We start from the raw sequence: 25,852 nt of genomic DNA on the forward strand, positions 1-25,852 counted from the left end.
TATTTGGGATTTACGGACTTTAACTTGACTTTGACCCATTCATACGTTTATGCATTGAGTAATTTTCAAGGTATGGAGAAAAAGTGCAATTTCTGTATTGAATAGTAAATTGTTACCATTTTCATCTGGCCTTTGACCCTAAAATTCATAAGATAATCACTGTCAGGCAGAAGATGCATAAACATGTAGTACGTTTCAAGATAACTTGAGCCACTTCCGAGATATGGAGGAAAAACTTAGTTCAGCACTTTCACTTGATCTTTGACCTTTTGACCTTTGAGGCAAAAACAAAAGAAAAAAAAAACTTTCCAGAGAATCTCTATTAGGTTAAACATGCATACACCTAGTGTAAAAAAAAAAAACCCTGCTGGCATTGCACAAACATGAGGGAAATATTTAGTAAAATTTTAAAGTGTTGCCCTTGACCTTTGACCCCATGAACCCTAAATTCTCTAGATAATCACTGCCAGTCAGTACATGTATATATATATATATATATATATATATATATATATACTATGTTCCATGAAAAGACCGTGAACAATTTCCAAGGTACAGAGAAAAAAGGTAAGGTTTTGATATTTTTACTTGACCTTTTGACCTTTGACCTTTGACCTCATGACCCAAACTTTCACCAGAGAATCTTAATTGGGTAATACATGTATACACTAAGTTTCAAGAAAATATCTTCAGGCATTGCATAGATATGATGGAAATAGTGAGATTTTATGTATTTGACCTTGACCTTTTGACCTTTGACCTTGAGCATGTGCACCCAAAAGTTGATAGGCACAACTTCACCCCCTAATACACATACATGCCAAGTTTCATTAGGATACCTCAAAAGGTTTTGATAGTTACCTTGTCCACAAAAAATTCATTACGGACGGAAGGACGGACGGAAGGACGGACGGACAGACGGAAGGACGAACGGACGGACGGACGGACGGACAGACGGACAACCCGAAAACATAATGCCTCCGGCACCACTTCGTGGTGGAGGCATAAAAACCACACTGACTGGATAAGCCTTTGCTTCTCTTCTAGGGAGATGGTCCCATAATAGGGAAATAAATCAGTTCACTCAGGTTTTTAGCACTTCTTCAAGTGAATTATTGACAAATATTATCTTTGACTGCAATACAGGCTATGCGAGTCTGATGGCCTGTTATTCATTCTGAATCTTAAATGTGCATTAGAATTAGTTAGATCACATTGTAAAAGAGATGAAGCTACAAGTGTGACTTACATCCTTTTGCTCTGGAGAGTCCTTCTGAGCACGGAATGCTGCATTCACCCATTCCTTCACATCAAAGTTAGAATCTAGAAACTTGGAAAAGTCCTGCATATGGAAAAAGAAGGAAAATAGACACAAATCACAATAGTCAATAGTAAACAAGAGACATGCCCTGGCCTTGCAGAAGGTTGATTGCTGGTCATTGACAAAGTTAGGATTACATGTACATTGTATACCAGGCTGGGACATTCTGCTCAGTTCTTAGAGTGTCTTCATTCTTATAAAGGCTGGGACATTCTGTCCAGTTCAGAGAATGTCTTCATTCTTATAAATACAACTGTATTCATAAGAAAGCAGGCTGAAGACATTCTCTTGTCTCAACTTAAATTTAATTTGAGTTTGCTGTCTCTGACTTTATAAATTCAGACAGAAGACAGGAAAAAATGATTAAAAAAGACAACAACAACTTGTTGAATTTTACCAAAATATCACAATATGATACAATCCTGATTGCATTACTGGTTGTGGCAATGCAATCTGAGGGAACACAGGTTAAAACATGCCAGACAGAACACCTTGAGTGTCAGGTTCATCAATATGACTGAAACTCTCTGCCTGCGGACATAGTCATGGCTCCATCAGCCAATAGCTTTAAGACAAGGAGACACGTTCTGGTCTGCATTTCTACATTATGTCTTGATCTTGATCTTGATCTTGATGGTGTACGCTGATCAGCCCTGGTAGAGCAACACTCAACTTTGGTTCACAGGTCATGGTAGGAGGGACATTACTCAAAGTGTTTGAATAATGTATCTTTGAATAAACTTGAATCAGCTATATTGGTTATTGCTTGTGGTAAGGCATTCCAGTATCTTGTGGTTCTTGGGAAGAATGAATGTAGATGGAGATCAGTTCTGGAAGTAGGGAGGTTAATCTGAAGAGGTTTCCAACTCCTGGTCCTTCTAAGTGGTTCAGGGTTGAATTCACCATGTCTTTCAAAGGGCAAATCAACCAGGCCATAGGTTATTTTGTGCATAAATATAATGCTGTTCATGTGACACCTATGTTCCAGAGTAGGTAGTTTGATATTCTGGAGCATGGTTGTTACAGAGCTTCCATAATCATAATCGTTGGTCATAAAGTGGGCAGCTTTCCTTTGTATGGCCTCTACTTTTTGGATAAGCCTCACAGTGTGCGGATCCCAAACGGGACTACAGTACTCCAGGTGAGGGTGGACTAGACTTTTATACGCCTGCACTTTGACATTAAGAGGAGCTCTACTGAGGTTACGCCATAGGAATCCAAGCATACTGCTTGCTTTTGGTGATGTTGTCAATATGTGTATTCCATTTTAGGTCTGATGACAGGGTTATTCCAAAATACTTGTGTTGTGACACCTCAGCAAGGCGGTGACCGTAGGGTGTATATAAAGATGGGATAATGGTACGCCTTTTTGTGAAGTGGATCATCTGGCATTTCGGCAATTCGAATGACATTAGCCACATTTTAGCCCATTTTTCGAAGCGCTGGAGGTCATTTGGAGGACAGCACTATAACCAGCACTATAACCATGGCAAAAGAGTTTCCACCCATAAGCACAGCACTCAGACACATGACAGAGAACCAACCCTACCCAACCAACCCAAGCTAGAGAGAGATACATGTAGATCTAGACCAGGAAACTTGACTGCAGAAGTGACTCTGTATTTCAAGTTGATATGGTAAGAAATAATTAATTAGACCTTGTAAATGAAGAAACAGTGGTTCACGGTCACGTCAATGTGTAGATTTACTTTTTTGTTTTTTATTGTCCTGCTCTGATGTTTTTGTTGTTGTTGTTTCAATTGTAAAAGATTAAAACTTTGATTGTGCCCCACTATTGACAAAATTTTGACCATACATGTAGAGGGTCTAGCTGCTAAAAATCTAAATGCCACAACTAGCATTAGTTCTAGTAATAAAACGCTATTAAAAGACATAGATAGCTACTTATACACTTTCCAGAAACACAGTCTTAACCACTGCAGATGTTCTCACAGTAAAATCTGCACAAATCGCACAGGACCAAAAACGTGTAATACGATAGTCTTACATCATGAAATCAAGTTATAATTTTTATAATAAATTTAATGGGCAAGTCCAAGATAACGCGCACGTTACGTATGGGACATTCAGAGACTTTTATGACCTGAAAAATAGTGTGAATGGCCTTTGATCATATTGAACTTCATCATGGTGACTGATATCTAGAAGAAGTATAATCATGTAAAAAATGGAGAAAAATGACCGTCACAATTATATTCTAGAAGAGAAAATAAGTGCCGTTACGTATGGGACCAGAAAAATTTTGTTTTTTTGAACATTTTTTTCAACCTCAAAACTCTCTGAAAGTATATCATTCTACAACTTGTAACTCACTGTGATGAAAGTCACAACACTCAAGATTATCACAGGTAAGTTTCATGTCATGAGGCAAAAAGCTCTAATTACAGGTTCTAATTAACGACAGACTCGACGTGTTACGTATGGGACAGTTACGTATGGGACAGTTTGTCCCCCATTCATTTAGTGTGTGAAGAACCATCTTTATGGGTATTTTGCATATTTATTGAAGTAAAATCAGTTGAAACTACTCAAGTACTGATCCAGATTGTCAAGGAAACAATATTCCCCAAATATTCATCATCATAATCATATTCAATCATATCTTTATATTTTTATGACCAACCTAGGTATGCATGCCCTTTGTCCCCCATTCGTTTAGTGTGTGGAGAACCATGTTTATGGGTATTTTGCAAAATAATTTTGCAAGATACCCATAAACACATTTTTGCATAATTATTGAGGTGGAATCAGTTGAAATTACTCAAATACTGATCCAGATTGACAAGGGAACACTATTCCCCAGATATTTACCATCATAATCACATTCAATCATATTCCATATTTTTTATGACCAACCTGAGTATGTATGCCCTATTTTTATCAGGATAGTTACTGGGCAAGTCCAAGATAACGCGCACGTTACGTATGGGACATTCAGAGACTTTTATGACCTGAAAAATAGTGTTAATGGCCTTTCATCATATTGAACTTCATCATGGTGATTGATATCTAGGAGAAGTATAATCATGTAAAAAATTGAGAAAAATGACCTTGACAATTATATTCTAGAAGAGAAAATATGTGCCGTTACGTATGGGACCAGAAAAATTTTGTTTTTTTGAACATTTTTTTCAACCTCAAAACTCTCTGAAAGTATATCATTCTACAACTTGTAACTCACTGTGATGAAAGTCACAACACTCAAGATTATCACAGGTAAGTTTCATGTCATTAGGCAAAAAGCTCTAATTACAGGTTCTAATTAAAGACAGACATGACGCGTTACGTATGGGACAGTTACGTATGGGACGGTTTGTCCCCCATTCATTTAGTGTGTGAAGAACTATGTTTATGGGTATTTTGCATAATTATTGAAGTAAAATCAGTTGAAACTACTCAAATACTGATCCAGATTGTCAAGGAAACAATATTCCCCAAATGTTCACCATTATAATCATATTCAATCATATTTTTATATATTTATGACCAACCTGGGTATGCATGCCCTTTGTCCCCCATTCGTTTAGTGTGTGGAGAACCATGTTTATGGGTATTTTGCAAAATAATTTTGCAAAATACCCATAAACAAATTTTTGCATAATTATTGAAGTGGAATCAGTTGAAATTACTCAAATACTGATCCAGATTGACAAGGGAACAATATTCCCCAGATATTTACCATCATAATCACATTTAATCATATTCTATATTTTTATGACCAACCTTAGTATGTATGCCCTATTTTTATCAGGATAGTTACTACTGAAAAATTGAATAGTTTAAAGTGTTTACTTCCTATGATGAAGGGCAGTTTGCCATTCAGTTTCAATAAAATTCAGCTTGATACAAGAAATATCAAGTTTAATAAATAAGCAATACCTGCTGCATGGAACCCCAGTGATCGAGTAGATATATGATGTCTGTCTAGCAGTCAGGTCATTGATTCGAGTCACACTTCAGTATGTATACCCATGAATTTTGTTGTGGCTACTATTGAAAACTGAATAAGGACAATTTGTGTATCACTTGCAATAAATAAAAAATAATTTTACTTTATTTTTTTTAATATATATCACAACCATTTCAAATTGGAACTCCATACATAAACTTTGAATTCCTCTAGTCTTAAGATTGTATGCTCTTAAGTAATTCATATAATTGGTTTCCAATCATCTCATTAAATGTTGAAAACGGAATCCTCATTTCTACAAAAAACTATACCATCCCTTTAATGCTGATTTTTCATTGTGTATTTTGCCATTTTCCCCTCCCCCTTTCTGAAAATTGTTCAGTCAAGTTCATGTATTGTTTCAAGTGTCTATAACTCAAAAAGTAGCTACAATGTTGAGATGCTTTCTTCAGGATGATTGACCATTTGTGTACTGAGAGACCTTCCCAGCTAGCTACATGCATTCACATGCAATATGTATGAGGATGTCCCATACGTAACGCATTTGTCCCATACGTAACATTATTTCAATGCCTAATAAAAAATGTTTCTTTTACTTTTTTTCTTTTTTCTCTGGTATTTAATTTCTCTAAACAATAAATTAGAACTTTCCAAAAGGGCATTAAAATAACCTTAGCAATTTCAGAAAAAACCTAAAAAAATGACCTCATTTTGTTACGTATGGGACATCTCATGATAGGACACGAGCTAATTTGCATAATCATTTGCATAATCCCTAAATTTTCATACCAAGTTAAACTATGTGATGAACTTCTTATGTCCACATATAAATCAAATATCATTTGCTTTCCTTTGAATTAATATGAATTTTTATAAATGTCCCATACGTAATGCTGTGTTTCACATTTATGCAAATGAAGCCCTTGAAATTTGCATAGATTTACATAATATCATTTTTTCCTCCATGGAAATCAAAACTTCAACTCTTAAGCTTCAAAATGATACCAAACATGTCAATATTGAGCGAAGATGAAATTTTGCCTTGTGAGGGGACCTTATCTTGGACTTGCCCTACTTCTGAAAAATTGAATAGTTTAAAGTGTTTACTTCCATTGATGAAGGGCAGTTTGCCATTTAGTTTCAATAAAAAACAACTTGACACAAGAAATATTAAGTTTAATAAATAAGCAATACCTGCGGCATGGAACCCCAGTGATCGAGTAGACATATGATGTCTGTCTATCAGTCAGGTCATTGATTCGAGTCACACCTCAGTATGTATACCCATGAATTTTGTTGTGGCTACTACTGAAAACTGAATAAGGACAATTTGTGTATCACTTGCAATATTTAAAAAAAAAAATCATTTTACTTTTTTTTCTATTATATATATCACAACCATTTCAAATTGGATCTCCATCACATAAACTTTGAATTCCTCTAGTCTTAGGATTTTATGCTCTAATAAGTAATTCATATAATTGGTTTCCAATCATCTCTTTAAATGTTGAAGACTGAATCCCCATTTCTACAAAAAACTATACCATCCCTTTAATGATGATTTTTCATTGTGTATTTTGCCATTTTCCCCTCCCCCTTTCTGAAAATTGTTCAGTCAAGTTCATGTATTGTTTCAAGTGTCTATAACTCAAAAAGTAGCTACAATGTTGGGATACTTTCTTCAGGATGATTGACCATTTGTATACTGAGAGACCTTCCCAGCTAGCTACATGCATTCACATGCAATATGTATGAGAATGTCCCATACGTAACGCATTTGTCCCATACGTAACATTATTTCAATGCCTAATAAAAAAAAATTCTTTTACTTTTTTTTCTTTTTTCTCTGGTATTTAATTTCTCTAAACAATAAATTAGAAGTTTCCAAAAGGGCATTAAAATAACCTTAGCAATTTCAGAAAAAACCTAAAAAAATGACCTCATTTTGTTACGTATGGGACATCTCATGATAGGACACGAGCTAATTTGCATAATCATTTGCATAATCCCTAAATTTTCATACCAAGTTAAACTATGTGATGAACTTCTTATGTCCACATATTAATCAAATATAATTTGCTTTCCTTTGAATTAATATGAATTTTTATAAATGTCCCATACGTAACGCTGTGTTTCACATTTATGCAAATGAAGCCCTTGAAATTTGCATAAATTTACATAATATCATTTTTTCCTCCACGGAAATCAAAACTTCAACTCATAAGCTTCAAAATGATACCAAACATGTCAATATTGAGCAAAGATGAAATTTAGCCTTCTGAGGGGACCTTATCTTGGACTTGCCCTAATCCACACTTCTACTTCTGTAGAACAGTAGATCCAATTTAGATCTAGAATCTAGTTTTGAATAAAAATTTACTTGGAAATGCATGCTCGGGTAGTGTTTATTTTATTTCCTTTTTTTTCATTACTGCTGTACCAGTGACTACCAGCTTTAAATCAATTTGAAATCGAATACCCCGATCAGATGAAGCTGTGGTGAAATTTACAAACCTACATCATCATAGCTCGGCTTAACTGCGACAGCCGCCACACGCAGTGTGGCGGCTGCGCCGTGCTCCCATAAAAGATCTTCATGTTGAACAAACGGGTGCCTTTGCGGCGCTATATTTCCTTAATTTTTCAACAGAAACTACTAGGAATACTTACATGGGTCGATGAAACCTAAATGACTGTCATCGGCGACTGTTTGATGCATTTCATTGCTTGTGATGCACAAAATGATGTCTTATAAGCAGCTCACCGATGTTCACAGAATTCACAATCACTTGCACAAGCGCACAGAATACTTGAACTAACATAAGCGAAACTGCGGGGAAGCCGCCAGGACCGCGCCTGGCGGCGCGGTCTCCGGGGCTAAGCTCGGCTATACCACCATGACCACACATTATGAATATCTATCCAACTAAATTACAATTAGCCGCTCTCTTCAAACATTACACATATTTCTACATTTGGGACTTACAGTATAAATGTACTAGAAGGTACAGAGGCAGACGGCAATAAACCTACTCAACCCTACATGAATGAGCTACTTTGTTCCAATAAGAGTGAATTTTACATGTGGCTTACCATTACTGACTGAAAAGGGCGTAATTAAACCTCATGGCACGCACAGCAAGCGATAATAAAATGAAGTTTTTAGCTTGTCACCACCCGACGTGTCAACAAGAGCAAAAGATTAGTGTTATTTCAGTTTAAAATTATCTTATAAATTCTGCACAGGAACTTCATTGTCGTATTTGAAAATTATAGAGAAACTTAGAAATAATTATATAAAATTATCTTATCCATTTTGGATGGAAAAGTCATCGTTTATTTATTTTAACACTAAATAGTTATAATTATTTCCAGTATGACAAGTTTCGCAAATGGCGACACCCACGCGAGCACGATAAGTCAGCGCCATATGATTGATTTCAAGCATATTAGCTCGCCTTATAGCTAAAATGCATCGGAATCTGTACCAACAAGCCGTGCGTATGCATGGTTCTGATTTGGCAGCTTTAGTAGAGGAACACCAGGGGGAAAATTTTACTTTTATTTCTGGCTTGAACGCGGAACCGAGTAATGGAGAGACTGCGGGGGACGGCGAACAGCGGGAATCTGTTGCAAGCAACGCCGAACCTGTCCCGTCGGCAATACAGCGTGGGGGCGCTAGGCTCACTGGTACTCTTCGGGACCTTGTTCAACCCCACATGAACATTGATTCCAGTGCTGAGGAAGGATCATCAAAGTCAGACACTTCTCCTGAAATATTGCCGCTTGGTGTGCCAAGGGAGTTGCACGAACCTTTCAACGAATCCAGCAAAAGTTCAGCGAAGCATAATAGAACAGGAGAAAATCACACTCACACTCTCACTAGCCACCACAACAGCAAAATCGAAGAAAAAACAAGGTAAAGTTAGCTGTACTACTGTAGTGTAGGGCCTAGCACTGTAGCAGAGTGGAGTGTAAACCTACCAGAATTCGGTCACTTAACAGGTTTTCTGCAATATTTTTTCAACTAAAATAATACATACAAAATCATATCTACAACAACAAATGTTAAAGTTTAAACTTAATAATGTTCTAGTCGCAGTCTAGATCTACTAGACCTACATGTATATCAAACTTCTATATTTCAATTTTGATTCTTCCTAAATTTCAGAAAATACAAAAATAATTTAGATATCTCTATGAATCATGATATTGAACAACCAGAATCCAACTGCTATGGCCAGAATTCATTCTGACAATATGTGCGTTCAATGTCATATCACTGTCAGTGCAGTTAACGGCTACAGGGCTACATCAGCATGTCAGTTCGGGAAACCCACTCACAAGGGGGGCCCCTCCTTATAAGTAACCCGTCCCCCTTATAAGTAACCCCGTCCCCCTTATAAGTAACCCCCGGGGCACCCCTTATAAGGAGTCTCCACGCTTTTTTGCAATGCAACGCGAAAATGAAAGGACTGCGGCAATTCGCTTGATTATGTCCATAAAGCTTCACAAGTTTCCTAGTTACTCACGAAATTTGAGCAAAATTGGTTTGAGGCATCATATCTAAAATCATGGATTTAAATGCGATGTCAAACGACCCATGCGAATGCTGAAATGCGAGCGATTACTGGCGTGAGTGTCGCCAGGCGCGGCGGCGCGGCAAATGCTTGAGTGCAGACGTGGCGACTGTGTACATGTACTCAGTCGCCACGTCTGCACTCAAGCATTGCCGCGCCGCCGCGCCTGGCGACACTCGCGCCAGTAATCGCTCGCATTTCAGCATTCGCATGGGTCGTTTGACATCGCATTTAAATCCATGATTTTAGATATGATGCCTCAAACCGATTTTGCTCAAATTTCGTGAGTAACTAGGAAACTTGTGAAGCTTTATGGACATAATCAAGCGAATTGCCGCAGTCCTTTCATTTTCGCGTTGCATTGCAAAAAAGCGTGGAGACTCCTTATAAGGGGTGCCCCGGGGGTTACTTATAAGGGGGACGGGGTTACTTATAAGGGGGACGGGTTACTTATAAGGAGGGGCCCCCCTTGTGAGTGGGTTTCCCGAACTGATGTAGACTTCTACTGAAATTTTGTTTTTCTTTTGCGTATTTGCGAATGCCATCACAATCTAAGCTTGCGATGAGCCATGAGGTGAAAATCTTGCAGCAGAACGGCATATTCCTCAATTTTTTTTTGTGTTTTTTTTTTCGTCAACCCTCATTCTTAATACTGGACTTAATTCCCACTCGCATTGGAAAAGCTGTGCCAATTTTGTATTTTTGATAGTGAAATTTGGGATTTTTTGAGGTGACTAAGGGACTTTCCATGGTGTGAATGACAGTGCCACTGTGCCAGTCTGTATGCGTATGTTGTGACAACAGGATTTGCTGGCTTGTGATTAGTGATAAGTGACCGAAAGATTGGAGTAGTGTGTACAAGTAAGGCTGTTAAAGGGGAAAAAAATATTTACAATCCTGAAATGGGCACTGTGCACAAGTGTTTGCAAAGAATATCTGTGATACACATACATGTATTCTGTCTTATTTCAGCAACACCTTTGCGTCGAGATTGCGCACCTTCATCGCCAAGAAAGCAGATGTCCTCTTTCAGCCTGCTGCAACCCAAGAACGTGACCAGTCACCTTGCGTCGAGGACAGCGAAGATCTGGACTACTATGCCATCCTTCCGCCGGCGGAGCAGTTCATGGAGGTGCCGCCGGACGACGTCCGGAAACGGCTCTTTGAGATCCTCAAGGCGGGGGACATCATCGGTGGATCTATCATTGCCATCAAAGACTTTGGGATGTTCATCCGCGTGCTCTGCCTGTGTGGGCAGGGCTCCCGCTACATCCAAAATTGCGACGTGGTCGGGCTGCTGCCAAAGGGCGAGCTTGGCGACCGGTTCTCGCAGAAGGCCGAGCTGGAAGACTTCAGGGTCATGGATGTTGTGAGATGTCTGGTGGTCAAGGCAGACCCTGTCAATGAGAAAATTATCTTGACCATGAAGAATGACAAGGAAGATAATGAGGCTTATCCACTGGTATGTAGTACACCCCAATCCTTTAACTTGTCCATTCTCTGATGATAACCATAATAAGAAATAACTTAGATTAGCAAATAAAGTAATTTTTTGGATGACTTGGCATAAATATCACGAGCACAATCTAGTGTTTATGGCAGATTTATGAAAGTAGTATATTAGCTACAGAGATTATGTCTTGTATCAGTCCATCGCAGTTTGTTTAGAATCACATGAAGTATTTGCCAGTGACAGGGATGGAATGTACAGACTGTATGTAAAGCATGGCTCAAGCAAACTGAGAGTCACTGGGCAGATGTTATGTACTAATGCTGCTGCATGTCTGCTTCTCACAGGGCATTGTCAACGAGGGCGCACTTCCCGTCCACTATCGCCGCTCCCAGACCCAGCTGGACACTGGAGAGTCATATGATGAGATGCTGGACAACACACTGGGCTTTGACAACCCATCAAATGTTGCCTATCTTGCTGACATCTTGCACATCGATGACAAGGACCCTCCTTCCCTCATGACAAGTCTGCAGAGGTAAATATTCTTCGTTCATACACAGCTCTGTGCCATCTGAGAGTTCTACGGAAAATGTGGTTTATTTTTTGGGGTCATCCAGCCAGGCTGGTATGTTGCTGCCATGATGACACAAATGTCTACAGTCATTGTTATAGCAAGTGAATCTATGATATCAGCAAACTGAAGGGTCCAAAGTATCTTAATGTCAAGGATATTCTTCAATAACCTGTTTTAGGTCTGTAAAGATCATTTTAATCCCATCTCACCTTCTACCTCCTGAGGGAGGTTTTTTTTGTTTTTTTTTGTTTTTTTTTTTTTTACACAGCATCACTTGCTGCTGCATCTTATAGACTTTGCTAGCTCCAGAGGCTGTTTGCTGCCTGATGGTTTCCATCTTGAAGGAAATGAATAGAAATTGAAATTGACATTGAAAGTGAAATTGATGTTCCCACCAAACAGTGTAATCTTCTTACTACCTTTGTGTATTGATTCCCATAACTTTATACTTCCAGCTCAAAGTTCCCAGTGGAAGAACACGCAGAGGCCCTCAGGAAGTGGCAGTCTCACAAGTGGTCCATGGAAAGGTAAGCAGGTAGCAGACCAAAGCATGAAGGCTGCAGTTAAATGGATGGTACAGTTTCAGTTGAGGTGGGCTTCAGGTTTCCAACTTCTTTTTGGAGTTCTAAGAGGAGTTCAGAATTTATTTGATGAAAATTGGTTTTTAGATAGCTGAGATATCCAAAACAAAGCAATTCTGATAAAAGGTGGGACCCAACTTTTATTAGGATCACTTTATTTTACTTTCGTGTTGTTTTTTTTTTTTATATCTCAGCCATTTCAAAAAAGATTTTCATCAAATAATCTTGAATTCCTCTTAGAATTGTATGCTCTTTAATATTTCATGAATGATTTCTGATTATCTCGCAGAAAGTCAAAATCTTAATCCCCATCTCAGCCAAAACTGTACCATCCCTTTAAAAGGAGCTACATGTGTTTCTGCAGACATTTGAAACTGATGACAAACTGTGTGATGCTGCAAGCAGGTATACTCCAAGTAGTAGTGGGTACATGTAGATCTGATAGATAGCTCAGAGGTTAATGAAGTGGTTAGGAAGTTTGCTAAGACAAAAGATTTTGCAGAATGATGATCCATAGTAGGCCTATTGCAATTGTGGTTTGAGGGCAGCAGTCACTATTTGCTAGACCTCTTGTTAGCCAAAGAGTTTATAGGAAAAGGGCATTTGCAACAGAATTGCTTGTGTTCTGCTGTATCTCACATACATGCAGGTTCAGCAGCAGTGAATATATTTTTGAGCTTCTGTTTATATTAACTTTGCATTCTATATCCTTTTATGTTGTAAAAATATATCTAAGTTGTCTTGATATTCAATAAACAAACTAGAGATAATTAGCTGAATGTGTAGATGTATACATAGGCCTAAGCAGTATCAAACATAATACGCGAGCTGTAACTGTGAGCTACAGTAAGCCAAATAATCCTGGTTAATTATCTGATTGTGACTATATTATACAGCTTCATAAGTTGATCTTGCATCTGCCATGGGCTGTATAACCCCCACCTCCCATCTTGCTTGCAGAAATATGTAGACACTAACAATAATGAGTAGCCTAACCTATAAACTGTCACTTTATCCATTTTGCATGCCCATGCTTAATCATACATGATATACAAAATTTCCATAGTTACAACAGGGGTGCACACTAACCTATTTTTTCCTACTGGTCCAACCTGTCTGTCAGGCTTGTAGGTACCCAGTTTTTCCAATTTTGTACTGGTCCATCCCTGAAAAAGTTACTGGTCCAACAGTGATGTTTACTGGTCAGGGGCTAGTGCCAGTGTGCAGCGTTGGTTACAATGTCACAATTGAGAAATTGGAATATGTTTGTGCTGTACCTATGATTAACATACAAAGGTCTTGAATGCTATGTAGAGACTGCGGACTGCATTGCTTTGAGCATGGTGTTTTCATTCTGGCCATGTGTCTACAGGAAAAGGTGACCCAATTTCTCCCACAATTTTTTCCAAAGTTTTGATACAACACTCCAGTATCCAGTTCTTTGTGAGGAGCAGTTTTAATTGCCATATTGCTGTATGTGTGCTTCTTTTAACTCCGCTGCAGTGTTGCCAGAGGTGTGGAGCATTTTAAGGCCAGCAGACACATCGAAGCCATGCAGCAGCTGAACCGAGCCCTCGAGATTGACCCTGAAAATGTGGAGGGACTCGTCGCTAGAGGAGCTCTGTAAGAATCTCTTGCCTTGTGCTTTGGTCTACTGCATGTTCTAGATTCGTGGACTGCGTTCGAGCTCTCAAAAGCAAACCAAAGCGAACTGATCCATTGTGTACTGTACCATATCATGTCATATTTGAAGCATTTGAGCTCTCAGTATGGAACGGTACACTGTAGGAGTGTTTCAGTGCTCCTGTAGCGCAGATGTGGTATGGTACAGTACATTTTGGGAGAGTGCTTGAATGCACCCAAGGCCTTCCTCTGTACCTTTGTAGTTGTCCTCACCTTTTCTTCTTAGAGCAAAAAATATATTCATCTGATGCATCTTGGTTGTTTGATTCATTGCACTGACTGATAACTTAACTATCAAGCAACAAATGTTGTCTTTGGAATAACCTGTTGCTAATTCAAAGTTTCTCAATAAGTCATAGAACAATAAGCAAACTTATACACCAAACAAAAATTCATGGTGTCACACAGTAGGTAGTGCAGTATGATTACACTACACTGAACTTGTTGACAGACTCGTGCCATGCCAGAGCACAGTTGTAGTACTCACCAATGCCAGGAAGACATGAAGCATATTAGCACAGATTGAACACTAATCTTGTAATGACAAGTTTAGATAGCACCCAGCAAACACAGAGTAGTGAAAGCAAACTCTGTGTATGTTGCAGTGAATCACAGTGTTGATGTGACTTTTAATGAGAACTCTCTTAAAACCTGACTTGAAATGTCACTTCCTCAAAGCACCAATAAAGTGTTTTTTGTTTTGTTTTGTTTTGTTTAAGTACAAAATAACATTTTTGCTTTATTAAAAAGTGGAAGAAACTTTCCGGGACACCCTTAGTTCTGTAATTTCTATTCAGTTTAAACTGGTAACAGTTTTCTCTGGTCTCGCTATGTCAAACCTAAGCATGCAGAAAACAATATAATACATTGTTCATTTTACTAATTTGATAGATTGATGGAGTATAATCCTTCAATCTTAATTCATTATATCACTCATGATCAATTAATGTTTCATGCTCTTCTCTCTTCATCTTTCTTGTTTGTTTGTTTGTTTGTTTTTTCACTTTTAGATATGCTAATCAGGATAATCTGTCTAAGGCCATCAAGGATTTTGCTGAGGCCCTCCGGTTGAAACCGTCCCATAAGAATGCCAACAAATACATGTGTGAAACGCTATTCGAGAAGGGGAAGCAGTAAGTAACTTGGAGGCTGATCTGGGTACATAATGAGGTTGATTTAAAGGACAAGTCCACCTTCATATACACGTTGATTGAGAAACTGCAGTAATATTTTTAGAACACATTGGTGAAAGTTTGGGGAAAATCAGACAAACTGTTCAAAAGTTATGAATTTTTAAAGTATCTGCGCAGTCACTGCTGGATGACAAGACTAGTACAGTGTATGATGTCACATGCATAGAACGATATAAGGAAAATATACAGAAAATGCCACAAAATTGCATATTTTTCAGAAATTGCACTTTCCCTCGACTTGCTACTGACTTATCTTAAGGGTAATATTATTCCCCCTGCGTTCTGAAAGAGGCAAGTCAAGGGCTCTTTTATCATACGAGAAAGTGAAAATATCTTGTATTTTCTTTATATTTTCTTTATATCGTTCTATGCTTGTGACATCAAAAGCTGCAGTAGTCTTCTCATCCAGCAACGGCGTCATTGAAACTTCAAAAATTCATAACTTTTGAATGGAATTTGTGATTTTTCTCAAACATTCACCGATGTGTTCTATTGATATTGCTGCATTCTCTCGGTCCTTATGTGTATGCAGGTGAACTTGCCCTTTAACTGAAAAGCAATCCTGATGATCCCTTGGTAGAATAATATGTGATTGAGTGATAAGCTTTGCAAAGATTATCCATCCTCCAGCCTTATGATTACTCCTACCCTGTTACTCTTACAATATTTAAAGGTTATAAGAATAGATGTCTGAGGTCTGAACAGCCCAGAATTTGTGATATATTAACTCTGTAATTTGACTGAATGAAAAAAGAAAGCAACAACAAACATTACCATTATATTATGTTAGGGGGGGGGGGAATTTTTGAGAGTTACTTTTCATCTTTTACCAGAATTCTATGATATCTTTTATGGGCAGAGCTCAGTGACTTTGGCATGAAAGCAAGGAACAAGATGAAGATTCATGTCCAAAGCAACATTTGTTAAATATCAGAGAAAGGCTAAAGTACAAAGTTTGATTACCCTCATATTTCATGCAATGTCTACCATACCTAGCACAGTAGCTCATGTATTTTTTAAAGCTTCTGACATTTTAACCAGAAATCATCAAATGGTATTTGGGAATTTAGAGGATGGTGGGGTTGGCGTTGCGAGTCTGAGAACTCTTTTTGTATTAACATGTATACAACTTCAGGAGAGATGCAGGTATATTTAACTAGCAAATAGAAACTAGTGACTCTAAATGTTGCTCAATGTAGTCGCAGAAGGAGGCCCGCTGACAAGTTTTCACTTTTTAGCTCACCTGAGCCAAAGGCTCAAGTGAGCTATTGCAATAGCTCTTCGTCCGTCGTCCGTCATGCGTCGTCCGTTGTGAGTCGTCCAGCGTCCGTCGTGCGTAAACTTTTTACATTTTCATCTTCTTCGTGAGAACCCCATGACTGATTTCCAACAAACTTGGCAGGTACAGTGTAGTATCCCTAGGGGGCTAGGATCTCAATTTGTCCAAATGGGCACCATGCCCCACCTGGGGGCCCAAGTGGGGCCCAAACCCCCAAAATTTAAGGAATCTTGAAAAATATTCTTCTCTAGAACCAGAAGTGATAGAGCTAAGTTAATACTTTGAGTTAGCACATTGATGTCTGTAGTTTCAAGTTTGTTCATGGCGGAATCAGGGGTGCCCCCCCCCCCCTTGAGACCCAGGGGAGGGGTGGGGGGGGGGTCCTAATGGGGCCCAAATTGTACATTTTCATCATTTTCTTGAAAATGCCATTATGAATTTTCACCAAACTTGGTAGGTAGCATCCCTAGGGGGTAGAATCTCATTACCATCAAATGGGCACCATTTCCCACCTGGGGGGCCCCAGCTAGAGGGACCTAAATTGGGGCCCAAATTGTACATTTTCTTTTTTTCTTGAAAATGCCATGATGAATTTTCACCAGACTTGGCAGGTACTTTTAGCATCCCTAGAGGGATAGATTCTCAATTCTATCAAATTGGCAACATGCCCCACGTGGGGGCCCCAAGGGGGGCCCGACGACCGACCCACCTCCAGTAAAGAATCTTTAAAGATTTTCTCTATAAAACCAGAAGTGATTGTTTAAAAAGTTGATACATTGAGTCAGTATATTGATGACTGTTGTTCCAAGTTTGTTCATTGCAGAATCAGGGGTGCTCCCCCCCCCCCCCCCCCCCCAATTTGGACCCAAGGAGAGGGATGGGATGTGGGTCCAAATAGTGATGTAAATTGTGCATGTTCAGAATCGTTGAAAACCCCTTTGTGAATATTCACAAAACTTGACAGGTACATGTAGCATGCCAGGTCAAGATCTCAATTTGTTCACTTGGGGGACCCGAGGGGGCCTAATTCCCCCCCCCCCCCCAACATTAAGGAATATTTACTATTCTTCTCTAGAACCTGAAGTGATAGAGCAAAGTTACTGTGAGTTTGTATATTGATGACTGTAGTTCCAAGTTTGTTCATTGCGGATCCAGGTCTGCCCCTCCAAGTTTCCAATGTTCTTAGGTAAGAGTGTGCAAGAATGTATGGAAGGTGAACTTGCAATACTCAGGTGAGCGTGTGACCCCCGGGTCTCTTGTTCACTTTGCTTCTTTCCTTCCTTGCCTGATATTCTCACTTTGTTTATTCCATTAAGTTTAAGCACAAAACAAGTTTTTATTGCCAGTGACCCATTTCATTGTGAGTGTGTTTGTATGTGTGCGTGTGTGTGTGTGTGTGTTTTAGGCTGCCATCAATTATCGAGCACCTGCTCAGGATGGCAGAGACCTGCCTTTATATTTTTTTCTCTTTAATTGAAATTAATTTTTCTGTTGACTTCTGCAACTTCTATGTATTTGTTCAAATATTTTGAATACTATGACTTATATACTTCATATTTATTATGTACATTTCTGTTCAAATTTATTTTTGTTTTATGTACAATTTTCATGCTGAAATAAAATCAAACTGAACCTGAAACTGAAGTTCCCTACCCCTTGCCTGAAACTAAAGATTGTGGATGTGTTGATGTGTTATAAGGGACGAGTTAATTTTGCTATAACACACACCTCCCACAGAAATTTGCCCCTGCCTGAGTATACTTGGGACTAGTCTTCAGCAGGTTAACAAGCCATGAGAATCTGGTATTTTGTTTCTTGCTACCAGATGTGAGGAGGAGACTGACAGGGAGAAGGCCATAGACTGCTACCAGAGTGCCCTGGACCTGAATCCGGACTTTGAGGAGGCCCGGGCATGTCTTCAGAAGCTCACCAAAGTGTCACGACGGGTGAGTTCTGTAGGAAGGGTTATACAGAGAAAGAGAGAAACGAACAAACAGAGAGTGATGAAAGTATTTCATTTATAGTCCAACCTGGATTATCTGGCTGTCTCTTATCTGGACTTCTTTATCATTCAGAGATGCTTACGTAGTGAAGATGGAAAAAACAACAACAACAAAGTGATTTCAAACTCTATTAAAACTCCGACAAAACTCACACAATTCCCAACAGAGTTAACATACATTCACACTAACTTTTCATTGTGAGGAGACATGATCAGAAATGTATATATTTAGAAACAAAATATTCAACATGAGGACTAATAACTGACTCTAATTTTTAGCAGGCCTGTATAGATTACTCCACTGTTGCCATGTACGCCACCTACTTAGCTACCACTGGATTGGCAGCTGCATGTATAAATGTGTACAAATCACTTATCCAGATGGGTGCTGGTCCCAACATTGCTAAAAAACAGAGGTCGGACTGTATATATATCTTCATCATTTGCCACCTTGTTAGCCAAAGGCTCATTTGAGCTATTGTGATTGCTCTTCGGCGTCCATAGTGTGTCGTTCTTCGTGTGTAAATTTTTTACATTTTCATCTTCTTCTTGAAAACCCCAGATCCCCCTAAATTAAGGAATCTTTACAAATCTTCTTCTCCAAAACCAGAAGTGATAGAGCCAAGTTGATACTATGAGTTAGTACATTGATGTCTGTAGTTTCAAGTTTGTTCATGGCGGATCCATGGGTGCCCCCTTGGCGCCCTGGGGAGGTCCAACCCCCTCCCCCATCAAATGAAAGAACATTTAACAATCTTCTTCTCTGGAACCAGAAGTGATAGAGCTAAATTAATGCTATAAATTAGTACATTGATGACTGTAGTTTCAAGTTTGTTCATGGCAGAGTCAGGGGTGCCCCTCTTTGTTCCAAATGGGGACCTACATTTCTTTTTGAGAATGCACTATCAAATTTTCTTCAAACTTGGTAGGCATTATCGCTTGGGTGATAGAAAATATATTGAACAAATGGGCACAATTCCCGGAAATCGTTTACCTCTTTCCTCAACTTAGTCTGCTCATTCTTTGTTTCCATCTTTTGCATCGATGTCTTTCTCTTTCAAACCTCTTATCTTATTCTATTCTGCCCCTCATATATCCTAGATCTACCATGTATCTATCTGTCTATCAACCTAAACTATTATGCAGCCAGCTCTCTGTACTACATTCTTTGAATGTTCCATACCTAAGGTTGTTTTTCTCAAGTATCTTTTGGTATCAAAAAAAAAATAAGCATTGCTTCTATATATTCTTTCTCATGGATGTGATGAAAAAAAAAAATCGACACACCTGCGACTCCATTACTTTTCGAAAAACTCAAAGCGGTTCTGTGAGTTGTGTTCTGTGTACCAACCACAGAGTTATTTTTGCATGTCACTGGAAGGCAGTATTCTTATTCTTTATAATTTTTGTGGCCCAAAAAATAAACTAAGTGGTCTACAAAGAAAGTAAGTATGATTATTCATTGTGAATTCTAGCTGCCCAATCGGGCCAAGAGATAGCCTTATGGAGAATTTGGTGGTCGTTCACTTAGTACTGACCCCGGGCCACCAGGCAGGCTATCGCTAATGCCGAGTCTTATCATCTTGTGTAAGGAAGATTTGTCAATCTGTCATGTGTATTTCTTTGAAAAAGAAAAGTGAAAAAAAAATCTGAAGTGGATGATACAGTGTGAAACTTTTACTGAAAGATGGTTTCCTTCTTCCTTTTCTGTGCGTTGCGAACTCCCAATGATATTTGGCTTCTGAAACGTCCTGCCCTCTGCTGCCTTCTGACCATACTAAACCAAAAACGGCAACCTCCATTTGATGTGTGTGGACATCACCAACAAAATACAAATAATCAACCTGCTGCATGTCTGACTCATGGGCAATTGCCTTCCTGTAAGTATGATTCTTTGATATATCTTTTTTCATTCAATCCACACCTTTTTAACTTACAATGTTTTGTGGTCCATACATTGCAAACATGGATGCAATGAATCTTTCCACACTTTCATGTTTTTTTTTCCTTCTACCTTTTGTGATATATTCTGCATAAAATGAATCTTGTTAATCATGTATTTGTATTCATTTTTTTTTTTTTTTGCCTATGTCGTGACTTGTCATACCATTTGATTGAAATTTTTCTCACCTACATGGAAATATTTGGCTAGAAGAAAGCACAAAGTGATGATGAGGATGATGATAATGATGATGTTGAGGTTTCAAGCTCTTCTGAGGAATCCCCAGAGGAGCATATGTCTGCTAAGCAACTCCGAGATATGATAGATGCCGATGATGGTAAGGCATTAGCAAAGAAGAAGAAAAAGAAGAGCAAGGGCGTGAAAGAGGCAGATGGAAAAGGAGACAAAAAGATTCGAAAAGAGAAAAAGAAGATAAAGAAGAGGAAGAAGCAGGTTGAAAGTGTTTCTCCACGTGGTAAAGTTGCACCCAGGAAAAAGGAAGTGTCAAGAACCGAGTCAAGTGACTCTGACAGTGCTTCCTCATATGCAAGTCCTGAGCCCCAGGACAAAAAGACCCCCAAGTCAAGCAAAGTCAGCAAATCTGAAGAACTGAAGAGGGCGGAGAAGACGAGGATGGCTAGTAGGAAGCGTTCAAGGCAGGAGACCGCTTCGCCAGTGAGGAAAAGCCGGAGCAAGACCAGGAGAGCTGACCTTGTCCGCAGAAGTGTGTCTGATTCTTCCACCATGTCATCAACGGATGACGAGAAGGTCAGTACAAAAGAGTCGAAAAAGAGGAAAGGCAGAGAAAAGAGATCTCTGAACAGACAGAACTCCAAGAGAAACAGAGATGAGTCGGATACGTTTTCAAGTGGCTCCTCATCGTCTCCTGAAAATGGCAAAAGTGCAAACAAGAAGCATCAGAAGAAAAAAGGGTCAATCAAAGATGCCTCGGCAGAGAAAAGGAGGAAAGCAAAGGACACAGATGTGTCGTCGTCTTCAAACTCAAACGAAACATCGGAATCCCTCTCTCCATCTCCCAAACGAAAAAAGACAAAGCACTCTAAACAGACCAAGAAAAAGGTCAAGAAAAATATGAAGAGCTTGAAGAAGAGAAACGAAAGTGCCTCGGAAACATCCTCTGGACAAGAAACTGATGCAGAAGAGGTGTCAGCAAAACGGAAAGGTCACAAGAAAAAGAAGAAGAACAAGAAAAAGAAGAAACAGGCAAGGTCTCCTTCTGTATCCGTCGCATCTGGTGAAAGTTCAGAGTCTCTTGAGAGAAAAACATCTGTGGACACAAGAACACAGAAAAGAAGAGAAAAACATAAATCTAGAGATTTAACAGATGAATCACCATCACCACCCTCTGATAGTTCTATGTCGCCCCAAAAGGTTAAGCACAGCAAAGAGGGGAAACGGAAGTCAAAGAGGACTGAACAGTCATCACCAATAAGTGAAAAATCTAAGAGAAGATCAAGGTCTGTTTCTTCAGGTAACCAAGACGTATCATATGAAAAGATCCAAGAATATAGTATGAGTGAAGTCAAACTAGGCAAGAAGCGTTCCAAATCCAGTGATATGTATGCACTGAGTCTGCAAGAGCACTCCAAAAGAAAGTCATCACCAGATCCTGAAACTAAATCACTCAAAGGGCAGAAGAAAAAACATTCCAAGCATTCAAAGCATTCTTCTGATTCCGGGTCAGAGAAACAGGAAGGTAAAGTTGACAAGATCACAGAATATCAGCAATCACTCTCACCAGCCAAAGACAAGTCCAAAAACAGAGAAAAGAAGAGCAAACCAAAAGAGGATGAAGTGAAATATGAATATAAGAGGAGTGGCAGCAGGAGTGAACATTTGGAAAACAAATCAGATAGGTCACACCACTCAACAGAGAGGCATTCACCGAAGGATAAAGCAGAGGACAAAAAGAAACGGAAATCTGAGAGTGTTTCATCAAGATCGAAATCATCTTCTCCTGTTAGGAAGGTTGACAAGACAAACAAAGGTGTTGAGTCAGAGAGTGTACCCAAAAGCAGGGATGGCATCCATGAAAGCAAACAAAAAAGGTCCAGAGTGTCTAGGTCTAAATCTCCCAAATCTAAAGAGCAGGAGTCCCCAAATCATGAAACACCAGCCAGGGACAGGAAAAGGAAACGGGATGAGTCTTCCAAAATGCAACCAGTGTCCCCAGGAAGGACAAGGTCTGAAAGAACATCAAAGGACTCAGGAGAGGCTGAGGTATCTGAAAAACAGCACAGAAGAGATTCTAGAGAGAAAGCAGAAATTAAGGAGAGATCAGCATCATCAGAGAAAAGTAGAAGCCGTTCACAATCTGCTGACAAAAAGCCATCACACTCACCACGAGACAGGAAGAGGAGGGACAGTAGGCGTAGTCCATCTCCCGTCGGTGAGAGCAGCCGGCCGAGTTCCCGGGAAGAGAGGGGTGTCAATAGAAGGTCTAGAAATTCTAGGAGCTCTTCAGTTGATCAAGCAGAGAGGCGTCGGCAGTCAAGAGCAGATGACAGAAGAGAGTCAGAAAGGAAGAGGTCAATAGGCAGTGAAAGGAGTAAAAGTCGAGAGCGTGACAGGGATACGGCAAAGGGAGAGGCCAACAGGGAAAGTGCTAAAGAGAGACGTCATTCTGACGAAAGGAATCGTGGAAGATCTGAAGATAGGGACAGGCGGAGATCAAATGATAGCAAAGGTAGAGACTTCGATGAAAGACGAAGGTCATTGGATGATATGTCCAATGACAGGGACAAAGTGAGAGATGAAAGGGACAGGGATAGGAAGAAATCAGATCAGGAAAGTCACAAAAGAGAGAGATCCAATGAAAGAAGAGGAAATTCTAGGGACAGAGAAGTAAAGCCAAAGGACACCACAGAATCAAAGAAAAGAGAGAAGCCTGAGGAAAGAGACTCTAAGAATGCTGAAAAGAGTGTAGACAAGAAAGGCAGTGGAAGCAGAGGAGTGCTTGAAAAACAAACTTCTAAAGAAGGTACAGCAGTGGCGGTCTCTGAAATTCCAGTTCCTCCCGATAGTGAAGCAAAACCTCCCGCCAAGAAAGATCTGACACCAATACAATATGTAACTTCAGGCTCTTGTAAGGATGAAATCATTAAGGTGAAGAGCAAGTGGGACACTGATAGTGAAGATGATGATGATGCTTCTGGAAATGTCCAGGGCAGAAAAAGAGGGGGTGGGGGAGGAGGAGGAGGAGCCTTAACTAGTCATGGATCACAAAACCAATCCTCTCAGTTCACAGGAAGTAATGCCAGTAATTATGGACAGGGTTCAGGAGGGTATCGGAGACATGACAATTACCATTGTGATCAAAAGGGGACACCTCCCACAATAATCAGCAACCTGTTACAAGTAGGAGAAATCAGTAAGAGTCTATGCTGCATGGGATGTTTCTGTTCCCACTTTTACAATGCTCCTCTTCGACTAAGAGGGGGTTGTGCAGCTTCTCCACCCAAACTGGAGCCAGACCAGATGGATTCAGACTTGTCATGCAGCTCGACCGGTGCAGCTGATTCGGACAATGATTTGACGGCAGATCACTCTGAGGGGCAGGCTAAGGGAGAGAATTACAGGTCATTATCTTCGTCAAGTGACAGAAGTTCAGTGAGCAAGAAGCGACTCAGACGTTCATCTAGGAGTCGTAGTGACAAATCTGACAGGAGTTCTGATGACACATCTTCATCATCTAGAAGCAGTTCAAGATCTTCATCTAGGTCTTCTATCTCTGACGATTCTACAAGCAGGAGCAGCAGCAGTAGCAGAAGTTCCGGGAGCCATTCTTCAACGACATCATCACGCTCTTCATCTCCACATGTTGAGGCAAGCTGTGATTCCATGCCAAGTCGAGAAGAAATGTCTGATTCACACTCCTCCAACTCAGATTCCGGCAGTGACGGTGCCTATGCACTGTTTGAAAGCTGGGAGGATTACATGGATAGTAAGGGACATTATGTTGCTAAAGAGTTGTCACATGAGCAAAGTCATGACTCACAATTGCATGACAAGGGGAAAACAAAAACAGCACCTCGAGAAACAAATGCAGGGAAGCAAGGAAGGGAGGGATCTGGTAAAAAAACACTAGATAGTAGTAGCCCAAAGGAATTACATCAACGAGAAAAGCAGAACACTGCCAGAGGTACTAAACACATACACAGCAGGAGAGATGACCATGAGAAATCACGTTTAAGTGAAGGAGAACCCATGAAACGTTCAACGGATGATAGAGAAAGACCCACCAGTCGTACTTCAACGTTAGCTGATGATGATAAAAGGGGTAGAAATGTTCCTGCAAACCCCTTGAAGCGGTACCATGAAGACACCAGGGCTTTTCATCAAACATCCTCTGGTGCTAGGAGAAAAGATAACAGCGACTATAACCCAGAGAAAAGTGGTTACAGTGACAGATACATGGCCAGAACTGAAAGAGAGAGAGAATTCTATCAGGAACAGCTCCCTGGGCATTATCCACAGTACCCATCCACAGAAGATCGAAGCAGCAAGGGTAAGAGTGAAGGAGAGTATCACTCAGAGAAAAGTTATCACAGAGACAGATACATGGGCAGAACTGAAAGAGAGAGTGAATACCATTGGGAACGCAGCTCTGGGCGCCATTCAGAGTATCACTCCAGAGAAGACCGAGGCTACTACAGACAGTCCAGGCATTACAGAGGCAGTCACGACACGACGAGGCACAGGAGGTACTATGAGAGCCAGAGGGGAGGGAGGAGGGAGCGGTTTTGGAAGAGGGATGACGATGACTGGGGTAGAGGGGTGAAAGAGGTCAAGGAGAGTAGTGTGTTTTATGGTCTCGTTACCCAGTCAAGAGATAGCCTCATCTCACAGCTGTACAGTTTATCCTCCAAGAACTCGGAACCACTGTCTCAAAGTTGTCACAAGTATCGCCAGTGGTGGCTTTGACGCAAAATCAGTAATAAATGTTCAATTTGACACTGTGAATGTTTGCTTGTTATTGACTTCATAATTTGGTTGTACATGTACTCTTTAACGGATTTCCCACTTGCATGAAATATAAGACTATTACGATCAGCTGCGAAGGACTCTAATACACTGGGCAAGGTCCACAAAGTTGAACTCCCACTGATACTTTATCAGTCATGTGTTTTGCCCCAAACAGTAAGTTATTATGTCTGTTCATTCTGGGAAAAACAAGTTTGGATGACTTGCATGTATCATAGGTTTTTCACGTAGCTCACAACTTGCATGCGAGAAAATGCATTGGAACAGTCACCACATGCTCTGGGTTATATGGGCCATTTGGAGTACCCA

The 25,852-nt window shown here is 39.9% G+C and overlaps 1 protein-coding gene across 1 annotated transcript; it reads left to right on the forward strand.

Annotated features, from left to right (window-relative positions):
* The first annotated feature begins 8,668 nt into the window (after positions 1-8,668).
* LOC139727587 (uncharacterized) lies at positions 8,669-25,483 on the forward strand. Its single transcript, XM_071638569.1, has 8 exons — positions 8,669-9,171; positions 10,805-11,294; positions 11,630-11,820; positions 12,315-12,386; positions 13,944-14,063; positions 15,134-15,256; positions 18,421-18,541; positions 20,750-25,483. Exons 1-8 carry the CDS (start codon positions 8,723-8,725, stop codon positions 25,481-25,483), a joined length of 6,300 nt encoding a protein of 2,099 aa, XP_071494670.1. The 5' UTR covers positions 8,669-8,722.
* The last annotated feature ends 369 nt before the right edge of the window (positions 25,484-25,852 follow it).

This window comes from Diadema antillarum, unplaced genomic scaffold (assembly GCF_040938485.1).
Source record: "Diadema antillarum isolate AM-2024a unplaced genomic scaffold, OU_Dant_1.0 seq00000136_RagTag, whole genome shotgun sequence".
In the NCBI taxonomy this organism is placed as follows: domain Eukaryota; kingdom Metazoa; phylum Echinodermata; class Echinoidea; order Diadematoida; family Diadematidae; genus Diadema; species Diadema antillarum.